This window comes from Scylla paramamosain, chromosome 15 (genome assembly GCF_035594125.1).
Source record: "Scylla paramamosain isolate STU-SP2022 chromosome 15, ASM3559412v1, whole genome shotgun sequence".
Classification (NCBI taxonomy): domain Eukaryota; kingdom Metazoa; phylum Arthropoda; class Malacostraca; order Decapoda; family Portunidae; genus Scylla; species Scylla paramamosain.
This window is the reverse complement of record NC_087165.1, coordinates 13306854-13318511: the sequence shown is the minus strand read 5'-3', so window position 1 is coordinate 13318511 and position 11658 is coordinate 13306854. Positions and strand designations below refer to the sequence as shown.

The 11658-nt window shown below is 44.5% G+C and overlaps 1 protein-coding gene across 1 annotated transcript in view; it reads right to left on the bottom strand.

Annotated features, from left to right (window-relative positions):
• LOC135107240 (protein O-mannosyl-transferase TMTC2-like) overlaps nucleotides 1-11396 on the bottom strand; it is a 54765-nt gene extending 43369 nt beyond the window's left edge. Inside the window, exons 1-5 of the mRNA XM_064016900.1 lie at nucleotides 11358-11396; nucleotides 11220-11319; nucleotides 10714-10769; nucleotides 9956-10140; nucleotides 8986-9451 (exon numbers count right to left, since the gene is read on the bottom strand). Of these exons, the coding sequence (XP_063872970.1) occupies nucleotides 8986-9451; nucleotides 9956-10140; nucleotides 10714-10769; nucleotides 11220-11319; nucleotides 11358-11396 (846 nt within the window). The remainder of the gene's footprint in view (nucleotides 1-8985; nucleotides 9452-9955; nucleotides 10141-10713; nucleotides 10770-11219; nucleotides 11320-11357) is intronic.
• Between the last annotated feature and the right edge of the window lie 262 nt (nucleotides 11397-11658).

The window sequence follows — 11658 nt, the reverse complement described above, 5'->3', positions numbered from 1 at the left end:
TATATATATATATATATATATATATATATATATATATATATATATATATATATATATATATATATATATATATATATATATATATATATATATATATATATATAATTTAATTTATTTGCCTATTTGCTTATTTTATTATTGTCGCCCACACAACGTGTAACTGTAGAGTATCAAAGTAAACATCACTTTTTTTCCCCCACTTTTTAGTGGATCTTTGCTTTTTTCCCTGTTGAAATCCCTCATTTAGGTTTGGGATTTTCTCCTGACGTGTGGGTGTTCTTCATCAGGACTTCTGAGACTGAAGAAGATGAAGGAAGAGGTAACATTTGTGTGTGTGTGTTTTTTTTTTTTATGTACTCAGGAAGAAAGTATATTGGACACCGTCACTTTTCTAAACACTCGGAAACAATCTTCAAAAGTAAGATATCTTACATGTCACTGTATTGCATTGCAGCTCAGGCTGCCTCTTCGTGCCCAAAACTGATCCGCCGGGCCACCCCATTGGCGATGATGTCTTTCCCCGCCGCCTGTCGCCCGGGGGTCATTACATGAACGGCGTGATGATGTATAACCAAAAAGAAAACAAACAGGATGCTAGGGAGAAAAAAGAAGATGAACGAGTACGCTTACAATTAATAAATCTAATATTCTCCCCTCATAAATTCCATGAAAATAATACCTATTAGAGAAGGTATTCGGAGCAAGAATGAAGAAGTGATCGCGCTGGAGCAAAACAGAGCGGAGGTGTCATGAGAACATCGCTACACACGTACTGACGAAAACTGTCATTAAAATGATCACCTTAAATCGCCGGCCGCGTTAGGAATGAGATACAGAGATGTTGTCTAATGTGAACAGCGGCAAAAAACAAGCATAAGTGAAGCAGCAGAACCAAAGACGCAGCCTAGGTTACACACACACACACACACACACACACACACACACACACACACACACACACACACACACACACACACACAACAAACAGTCCCAACACGAATGAGGATGTGAGCCTCTGTACACGTTTCCTGCATTTGTGTTTTGCGTCTGTGTGTGTGTGTGTGTGTGTGTGTGTGTGTGTGTGTGTGTGTGTGTGTGTGTGTGTGTGTGTGTGTGTGTGTGTGTGAGCGAGAGTGTGTCAGCATGTTACGAGGACAGGCTCAGCACGGTAGCGTTGCTTTTCATCCTTAAGTACATAGTGGTGTTGGACATTGTAGAATTTTCGTATTAACTTTTTGGCCAGCAACGGAGCCTATATATTGTGTAATAACCGCTTGCGATCGAAAATTACCTTTCAAGCGAAATTGTTGTGTTCAGGTTCGCTGAGTAGGGAGGAGGGAGAGAATGTAGAGTATTAGGAGGGAGGTGATGAGGGTGGTGGTGGTGGTGACGAGGGTGGTGATGGTGGTGGTGGCTGGACGTGCAAGCTAGTAGAGTATCCGACATCAAAATAATGTCGAGCGAAACAAAAATGAAAGTAGAATTTTTCAGAGGCTAGAAATAATAGTCTGAAATAATAGTGTTGATCCGATAATGTTACTGAGGTTCTATTAATCTCGAACGATGAGGAGGACGAAGATGAGTACGAGGGGAAGGACAGAAGAAAACGTGGATTAGGGCAAGGGGTACGAGGAAGAGGAGGTGAGGGAGGTCCTGGGCGGCCGTGTGTGAGGCGCAATAAAACACAGAGGGGCCGCGGGAGCCAGGGTGTCTCACAGCCGGGGCAACATGACAGATAATGAGTCTGTAAATTTACCACGGGGGGAGACTACCTATCCGCGCTCCACCCTGCCCCGCCCCTCCCTGCCCCGCTCCCTTCGTGCCCCGTCCTGCCCCGCCCCTTTCTTCACCACACCGCTCTGACCTGCCCCGTTCCCTCGCACCCCGTCCCGTTGCTTCACCCAATCCCATCCCACCCTGGCCCCGTCCCGTGTAGTGCTTCATTCACCCCGCCATCCTGCCTCACCCCGTCTTCTTTTTTTCTGTCCGCCCCATCCCGACAGGCCCCTCCCCGCCCCAGTCCGCCGTATCCCACCCAGACGGTCACCCCGCGCCCTTCACCCCTAACGCTCCAGCGCTAACTCAGCAATTAACACCTCGTATCATTTTAGGCACACACGCACCGTACACACGCATACTGCCTGGTGAACGCACATGTATGTACACTGTAACATGCACACACGTAATACCTACACACACACGCACACACGCACACGCACACGCACACAGGCCGCCCTAGAAACCCTCTCATATTCTACAGAGACGTCCCGACTCATTAACCCACATGGGCGTCATGGTAGTGTATGAGGTTTCCTTTCTATACTATACTCCCTCCAACCTCCTCTCTGTCCTCCTCCCTACCATCCCTTCCCTGGTGTTCATCCCTTCCTCCCCCCCCTCTTCTTCCTGGCCTGGATCCCTTCTGGTGGCTCCTTCTGTTCCCTTCGCTGTCTCATTCACCTCCTTCCCCTCGCCTCAACTCGCCCTCACCAAACACCCTACGTAGCCCGAAGCCAGTGTCACCAAGACCCGCAGACACGCCCTCTTCCTCATTCTACACACGCGGCGCTTACACACACACGCACACACACACACACACACACACACACACACACACACGTAATACATAAGTGGAAGTGTTTTACTGCTCTCTATAAAACTTGCATTCTCTTTCCAGCTTATTTGGAGGTTTTTATTCGTTCGTTTTACTTTGATCTACATACCTCCGTCTTTGTCTTTAAGAACACCTGTCGTTTTTACTCTCTCTCTCTCTCTCTCTCTCTCTCTCTCTCTCTCTCTCTCTCTCTCTCTCTCTCTCTCTCTCTCTCTGGCAGTGCTGCTACTAAGGAGACTATAAAGAAGCGTAATTAGTTGGACGTGTTATGCCAGAGCTGCCCCCTTCTCTTCCTCCCTCATTTTCCCTTCATTTCAGCCACACTAAAGTTGCATTTCTGACTGACGTCCGCCACCCAGTTACTCCACCCACTCTCCACACCCACTCATTCTACACACTAACTCCACCCATCCACTTCACCCATCACCCAGCCGTCCCCACCCATCTCCTTTAGTGAGCTGGCCACCATTCTCTCTCTCTCTCTCTCTCTCTCTCTCTCTCTCTCTCTCTCTCTCTCTCCCTCCCGTCTTCTACAGGCTTTTTTCCTTCATTCTTCGTACATTCCCTCTCGTCCTCGCCACCATAACTCGTAAGATAGAGAGTAAAACAGAAAGTAAGAGTAGTTTGAGGATTTTTCGCTATTTTTTTTTTTTTTTAGCACATTTACTTTTATCCTCCTATGAACCTTGTCAGAAAGATTTTTACATTATTATATATATTTTTTTATTGTATTTTTATAATGGTCTTGGTCGCCGTGTGTGTGGATATGGTTCTTTTAAAGTATTATGTATCTGAATTTTCATGAATAATAAATAATGAAATATTCTGTGAGTAATATAAGTAATGTGCGCCAAATGATATAGTATGCAAATCATATAGTTTAGTGGGAAATTTCTTTTTTTCTTCTTACTATTTAAGAAAAACACTATTTTGAATCAAATGGTGGTACGCTTTGAGATAGTAATAGTAGTGTTGCTATTAGTAGTTATAGTAGTGGTAATAGTTGTGTTGTTGCTGTAGTAGTAGTAGTAGTAGTTGTAGTAGTAGTAGTAGTGGTAGTAGTAGTAGTAGTAGTGATAGTAGTAGTGGTAGTAGCAGCAGCAGCAGCAGCAGTAGTATAGTAGTTGTAGTAGTAGTAGTAGTAGTAGTGGTGGTGGTAGCAGTAGTAGTAGTAGTAGTAGTAGTAGTAGTAGTAGTAGTAGTAGTAGTAGTAACTGCAATAGTAGTAGTAGTAGTAGTAGTAGTAGTAGTAGTAGTAGTAGTAGTAGTAGTAGTAGTAGTAGTAGTAGCAGTAGTAGTAGTAGTAACTGTTTTTGTTGTATTTCAATGTTTTATCCTCACTGTAAAACATATCCAACAAAATAAACACTAACAAAAGAGGAGACACAAATTAAACACACACACCCACCCACCGACCCACCCACACACACACACACACACACACACACACACACACACACACACACACACACACACACACCCACACACACACACACACACACACACACACACACACACACACACACACACACACACAAGTAAAGTGAAAATTTTTTCCATCGATAACTCCTCCATGGACTTTCACACATCACGGCCTGGACAGTCACAACCACCGCCGCCGCTGCTATCACCCCCACAAGACCTGCCTGGCGAAGCGGTACTTGTTTAGTGCGTCTCCTTGGGTCACTTAGATATGCATAAGCTTCTTCACCGCTAGTAATAATTTCGTCAGCGTTTTTATTTGACGTGAATGGATCAAAACAGTACATTTATTTATTCTTGTTTTTACTTGTTTGTTTATTTATTTGTCGATTTATTTATTTTATCTACATGTCTGTCAGGGTATTGTAGTTAAGGATGTTGTATAAGGAAACCTGAATTAATATTTTCTTGAAAGGCATCATCATTGCAATATGCTATGACTAAATTTGCGTACTATGAACTGTGCACATTTCTTATTAATTCAGGGGGCATAAAATTACAATAAATCTTTACTTGATACAAACAAGCAAAGGAAAAAAAGAAAAGAGAAGAAAATTCACACACACACACACACACACACACACGCAACTTAACTAATCCATTCAGTGAACTTTCTACAATCACATTAATTTACAACGTTTTCTTCTATGCATTCTAGGTTCTTATATGTCACATCTCCCAACTGCCTTCCCTCATACATTATTTTATTAAGTCTGTCCCTTGGTGTTTACTTTTTATCATTATCATCTCATATTTCTTGTCCTAATTTTTCTAATTCCTCCTCTTTTCGCTCACTCAGTCTCGTCAATTTTCTTTTTTTTTTTTTTTTTTCGCCGGGGGCTTTCTTCCCATTGATTTTCTTCACTCATCTCTATCGTCCCTTCATTTATTCCAGTCCTATCCGTACATATCTCTTTCATCTTTTCCCTAATTTTCAACTCCGCTTCTCTTCCATCTATTTCTTTCACCAGAACTTGTTTTGTGCCTCACCTACGTAAATTATTTCGGATTCCTCCTCCTCCTCCTCCTCATCCTCCTCCTCCTCCTCCTCCTCCTCCTCTTCCTCCATCTATCGTGGTCTTCTTCATTCCAACTCATTTTTCTTGCCGATGAAAAAAATATACATATGATACGCAAGGAAATACGTAACATACAATAAACTGCATTTCCTTTTTATTATTTGAACTTTCTTTTCTTAACATGTAAGTAAAAAATTCATTAAGTTACTTGAAAAGGATACGAGGCGTTGCTGTCCTCCAGTATCCTACAGTAATAGATGCGAAAATGTGGAATGTAACTTTAGCAGATATAGAATGGCTGTGAAGAATAAGAGTGGTGGTGGTGATGATGGTGATGGTGGTGGTGGTGGTGGTAGTGGTGGCGGAGAAAGAGAGCGAGGAAGGGCAGGAAGGCAAGAAAGACGAAGGGACTAGAGTAGACGGACGGCAGAGATGTAGTGATGACAATGGTGATGCAAATGACCAGTGTTTTTAAAGTAGCAGCAATAGCAGCAACAACTGTACTGGTGGTAGTGGTGGTAGTAACAGGACCAGCAGCAGCAGTAGTAGTAGTAGTAGTAGCAGTGGTAGCAGTAGCAGCAGTAGTAGTAGTGGTGGTGGTAGTAGTGATGGTAATGGAAGTTTATTGCCATTGTTGTTGACGCTGTTGTTGTTGTAATTGTAATGGTGGTGGTGGTTGTGGCGGTGGCGGGGGTAATGGTGATGGTAGTGATGCTGATGGTGAAGGTAGTGGTGGTGATGGTGGTGTCATTTGGGCAAACCCTCGGCGTCATGCAAGTCAAATGCCAATAAGTAATATGGTGAATCTCTCTCTCTCTCTCTCTCTCTTTTTCTCTCTCTCTCTCTCTCTCTCTCTCTCTCTCTCTCTTTCTCTTTCTCTGACAACGCCACTGGTGTCCGAATCGCCTCAGTGAACTTCCTATATTCCAGGCTTTTTTGTATAATTCTGGTTGGAATTCTTTTCCCTGTCGTTAAGCAGACTATCGGCAAACGAGTCCTGAGTATTAGACGGGGGTGAATATATTCTGAATAATAATGGGACGCGCCACCTCACCCGCGAGGACCCTGGAGGTGACTTGGGCGGCGGGAGGGTCACAGCGCTACCTCTTGCCACCTCCAGCAGGACTTTTATACCCTCCACAAACATAGGATTCCTGTCGGTAGCGGCGTAATGGACTTAACGAGAATAGTTATTGTCTTTCTGTTCACGTTATAAAACATTAAGGAAGCCAAGTTGTTTTCTAATGGTACTCTAGAACTGATCGTAATGTTGTGTCCGCCCTTCTGGCAGTGCTAAATCCGGGTTGGGTGTCTAGTGTGTGAGAGAGAGGGCGAGTCTTGGGCAACGGGAATAGTACTGCTATGGGACGTTTGTTTGGGAGGGAGCAGCCGCATGCCAGTGTGCCTCGTGCTCTTAAGGAGGTGTCGGGCCGTCGCGAGGTCGGTGTTAGAGTGGTAATGAAGAGTCTTGGTGACGCGTGGTTGAGCGCTCCGATTCTTCTCTTCTGGCAACATCATCTGGATAAGATTTTTTCCGTTTTTGCACTCGCCGTTTATGACACCAATTACGGCGAACTGCTGAGCCTTGGAACATGTGTGTGTGTGTGTGTGTGTGTGTGTGTGTGTGTTTTGTATTCTAAGATTATAATATATGTTGTATTGGTAAGTTCAAGTCCAGTTTCCTACGATTCATCTGACGCCTGAAGTAAAAGTATCTTCGGCTTGCGGATCCCGGCGGCATGAGTGGTGGCATTGTTTAGGGCCGGTTAAAGGATATCCCTCAAAGCAAAAGAGATGAAGGCAAGCAACCCTCTGATGTTAAATTCACACCGCCAGAAAGACATTACGTGCCCATGACAGCTAGTGACAGCCGGACTGTTGGCGTGAGAATTTGCAGCCTCCGACATGATGCATGAATTTCTAAAATGCAATTTCCAGACTTCTTGTCGTCTTATGTTCGTATGCTTTGATAAATATTGTTCATAATGACTTATTATTCTTATTTGAGTGTGGGAAATTGTCACTTGGGGATTCTCTCCGTAACACGCTGATTTGCCAAGCTGCGATTTTTGGTCTTAACTTGGACAAATTTCCTATTCCGAACACTGACAATGTTGTTGAATTTACTCCAGATACGAACTTAACAGGGGCTCCCTTGGACTCCCTCTCACAGAAATTTCTTTTATATAAATGCCTCATGAGCGGAATCGAATTTTATACGTACAACATTTCTGCTCTATACTTCAGCGATTACTAAAAGTTTTCCTTGCCCCTTCTCTCATCCCTGTCTCTCTCCATCTCCTTCACGCCACAGCTTTCGACCTCGCCTCTCCCACACGGCGCTTAGAGGAGAAGGATTATTCCAGTAGTTCAGTCATGCAAACGTCCGTCACTTTTGTTTATTCTGTCATTACACCCTAAGGGCAAGACACTCAGACAGGCAGGCAAGCAGCGGAGGCGGCCATGCAGTGTCTGGCGGCGGTAGGAAGGGAGCGAGGCAGGGATGGTGAAGGGGGGAGGAGAGCGAGGCCATTGAGGGGGCGGGGAGGGGGTCAAAGGCATAACAGGAGAGGGGCTGGGCAGGTCAGGAATCAACTCCCTCACTGCATAGAGCTAATGGAATTTTCCATGACACTTGTATCTTGGGAGCGTCTGCGCAACTCCACCTCTTGTTTTCTGTGTTCCATGAAAGCAGAACGAGAGACAAAGTTAGAGTAGTTTAATTTCCTGCAAACTAGACGAGGAAGAATTACGATAAGCCACAATTATTTGAAGTAAAATTCTGCTTTCATACCTACTTCACTAAATAATGAAAGGACAATTGTCAGTCATTACAAAAATTATCTTTATTGCTTTTGGCCGAATTATCGTGATGACTATAATAGCGATTTCCTCTCACCACCTTCTAAATCTGCACTCTCCTTTCCCCCTCCTCTTTATCCCCCTTTTAACAGTTGCCGTGCAGTTCAAGGCCTGACCTATTATAGGTTTACGTGTATACATGCAAAAGTGGCCACTGTTCATCGGATCCAGACAATTAGCCAGAGACCTCCGCAGTATTGTCTACCTGTCTCAGTACTCGGGATGGAGGTCGTTTGAAGAAAGAAAGATTAAAGGACAGGGGAGGAATTTGCGGAAAGGATGGTTAAAAGGGTGTGAGAAAGAAAGAAGAACCATAGAAGGTATAGGACTTAGAAGGTGTCTGGTGAATGAGTCAGGCAAAAAAAAAATAGAGAAAACAGAGAAGAGAGGTGTATTCACCACGAAAGCCGCCATCTTAACCACAGCCGCCACCTAACAAGCTACTGTTACCGCCACGACTCAGTGTGTCACTATTATGTGGCTTGGCTCAGGAAAACGCCTGAGTCATAGGAGAGCCGTGGTGTACGATGACTGTCTCTCCTGGATCTTCTTTTAATGTTAAACTATAAAAAAAATAAATATGATGATGGATACTTAGTCTGTGGCCAGTATTTTATTTTCCATTATATTACATTTCCGTGTTAGTAATATATCTTTTACAGCTGGTAAGTTATTTATGAAATGCTAGAGTTGTTCACTAAGAAATGTTCTACGTATTCAAAATAATAATTAATTTTGTTCTACTTTAAAACCTTCATCATGATAGGTTTTCAAGTATTGCTAGAGGGAAGAGAAATCTTTGTCAAATAATACCTAAAATGACCTCATATCTAATCTATGTGGCTAGCGTACTACTTGTACATCATAGCTATAGATGCCTTGCCATTAGAATGAATCCAGTATGAGATGAAATTTTTGTTGTGAGTTCCATCATTGAATTAACCTTGCGAATACAAAAGAAAGAATGGGAAAGGCAGGGAGGGGACCAAGGGATATGATCATGCTCACCTCAGTGAGGACGGAGAAGACTTCGCGAGGCCTGAGTTTGGCGTGCACGAAGAGGTGGTAGGCGGCGCACACTGCCAGGGCGGTGATGCCGTGCTCCTTGGTCAGCATGGAGAGGGTGGCTGACACAAGGGCTGCCCCCAACCACGCCCGCCGCCCAACTCGCCCGCCCGTGGAGCCAACAGGCAGGCCATTTCCTCGCCCGCAGTTGCAGTAGCGCATGTAAGAAAGCAGTGCCCCGAGGAAAAATATCGCGGCACCCACGTCCGCCCGGCCCACCACGCCCGCCACGGCCTCGGTGTGGATGGGATGGGCGGCGAAGAGGAGGGGCGCTGCCGTGCGGGCGAGGCGGGCGTGCGGCGTCAAGGTTCGGGCGAACACGGCGAAGAGGCCCGTCGCCGCCACATGCAGCGCCACATTGGTCACGTGATACGACCGAGGGTGGAATTCCGATACCATGTAGTTGAGTCTGAGGGAGAGATATTGCAATGAGGGACACAAGAACACTGGCGGCGTAAAAGGCAATGGAAGTATTACGCCCTATATGGAAAATGAGTGGCCAAATTATAATGAGATTGTAATCGAGTAATTTCAACCCAAGTAATGATAATTTTTGTCTGAGTGAGAATAGTCTTACAATATTGAGCTGTAGGGAAGTAATACACATAGGTGTGCAAATATTTCTGATTCATATATTTGTACGTTACTTTTTCAATCTAAAAAGGACTGGACAGCTATCTTAAGGACAACACTGAGGAAAAACGCTGATTTTGGATGAAGGATGAGACACGGAGATAGGGAAGAAGAGATAAATATGAAGAAAAGGACCCACCAGAAGAAAAAGACCGAGGGACAGTCTGTTTCACGATTGGTAACAGTTAAGAAAACGCAACTTTAGGAGGGAAGAATGGAACTATTATATAGAAGAAGGGACAGGAAAAGAGAATAAATACCGAAGTTAAGAATTACTCACCTGAAGGAGAGGACTGTGAGGGGACGGTAGGACTTGTGGGAGCCGCTGTGGGTGAGGGGCGTCCCCCAGAAGTCATCCCACAGCAGTTGCGTGAGAGGTGTCGTTGGCAGCACATCGGGATTAGTCTTTATGGCTCGGCTGAAACACGAAGAGATCAGCAAGGCGTTAGACACTTCATAAGGACACTGGGTCAAATTACAACAGTTCACAACGATTACTGTCCGCAATGAGAAGAGGACCAGAAACACTGATTTAGGACTTGAAACAGGCAGTACATAGACCTAAAACCATAAAAAAGAAAATGCATCAAGATATATAAAAACAAATAAAAGGCTATGAAACCAAAGCTATAATTAAAACCAATGGCAGATAGCAGCATTATCACCAGTTAGAGGCCGAACGAGAAAACAAAAAAACAAACATAAAAAAAAACACAAGAAAAATAACATGATGGATCTACGAACGACCACGAATAAAAAAATAAATTAGCGAACATCGTCGGAGGTGAAATGTCATAGTTTCTGAGATAACGCGGACCTGTTTGGCATCGTTCCCTGGTTTCCACCTGCCGCGGGGTTGCGACGGAGGCTGCGGCGAGGAAGGATCACAAGGGGGGAAAGGAATGAAGAAATGTGTGGAAGAGTAGCAATGAATTATAAAAGAGGAGGATGGCTCGATAGAAGGGGACGATTATGGAAGAGTTAAGGAAAGAGGGCAGTGTGTATGTGTGTGTGTGTTTGGAGAAGAAAGTGGATTGCCCATGGAGAAGATTTAGCAGTGTGAAATCGGAATGTGTGGAAGAGTGTGAGGTATGCTAGTGGAGGGTGGCAATGGGGAAGTGTGAGGAGATGAGGAATTACCGATGTTTTATGTAGGGAAGAGTAAGAGGGAAGATCGTGTATGTATTATTCTAACTCCTCTTCCTATTTGAGTTTTCGATTTTTTTTTTTTTTTCGTCTCATTCAAACTCTGTCTTCCTTCCATGTGTTTTCTCTCTCTCGCTTTGGCTTCAGATGGCATTTCTGGAAGTCTTTTTTCTCTCTATTCTTCCGCCATTTCTTCTTTTTTTTTTCTTTTTCTTTTTCGTCTTCCTCCTCTTTTTCTTCTTCCTCCTCCTCTTTTTCCCAGCAAGTCGATCACCAAAACAGCCCATGACTGCATACTTTTCCCACAAGTAGTAGAAGTAGTGTTCGAAGGTGTACACATTTCCTCCACCCCAGCCATCCTTCTCCCTTATCCCTCCCTCTCTCTTCCCCCACCCCACCCTTCACCCAGTAATCTTCAGAGTGTCCTTCACGGTCCGCCTCCTCCCCCTCCTCTCCTCTCCTCTCCTCTCCGCTCCTCTCCTCTGCCTCTGAGGCCCCCTGGATGAACACAATGCACCTACAGCTCCCGCTCACACCAGTTTGTCATCTGAGACCACGTTCGTCCCCACACTCATGCTCCTGTGGTATATATATAATGCGTGTGTGTGTGTGCGTATATTCTCTCTTTTCAAAACCGTTTTGTTCATAGAAAAAAAATATATGCGTGTGGATATTGAATTGGACTTCTTTGGGTAACTATTTTGATACTTGAGAGAGAAAAAGAAGAGGGGGTAAAGGAGAGGCAGAAAAGGGGGGGGGGGTAGACAGACAGACGAATAGACGAGGGAGTTCCTCTGTGGGAATGATTAGGACATGCACGACTGCCACAAGCCCCAT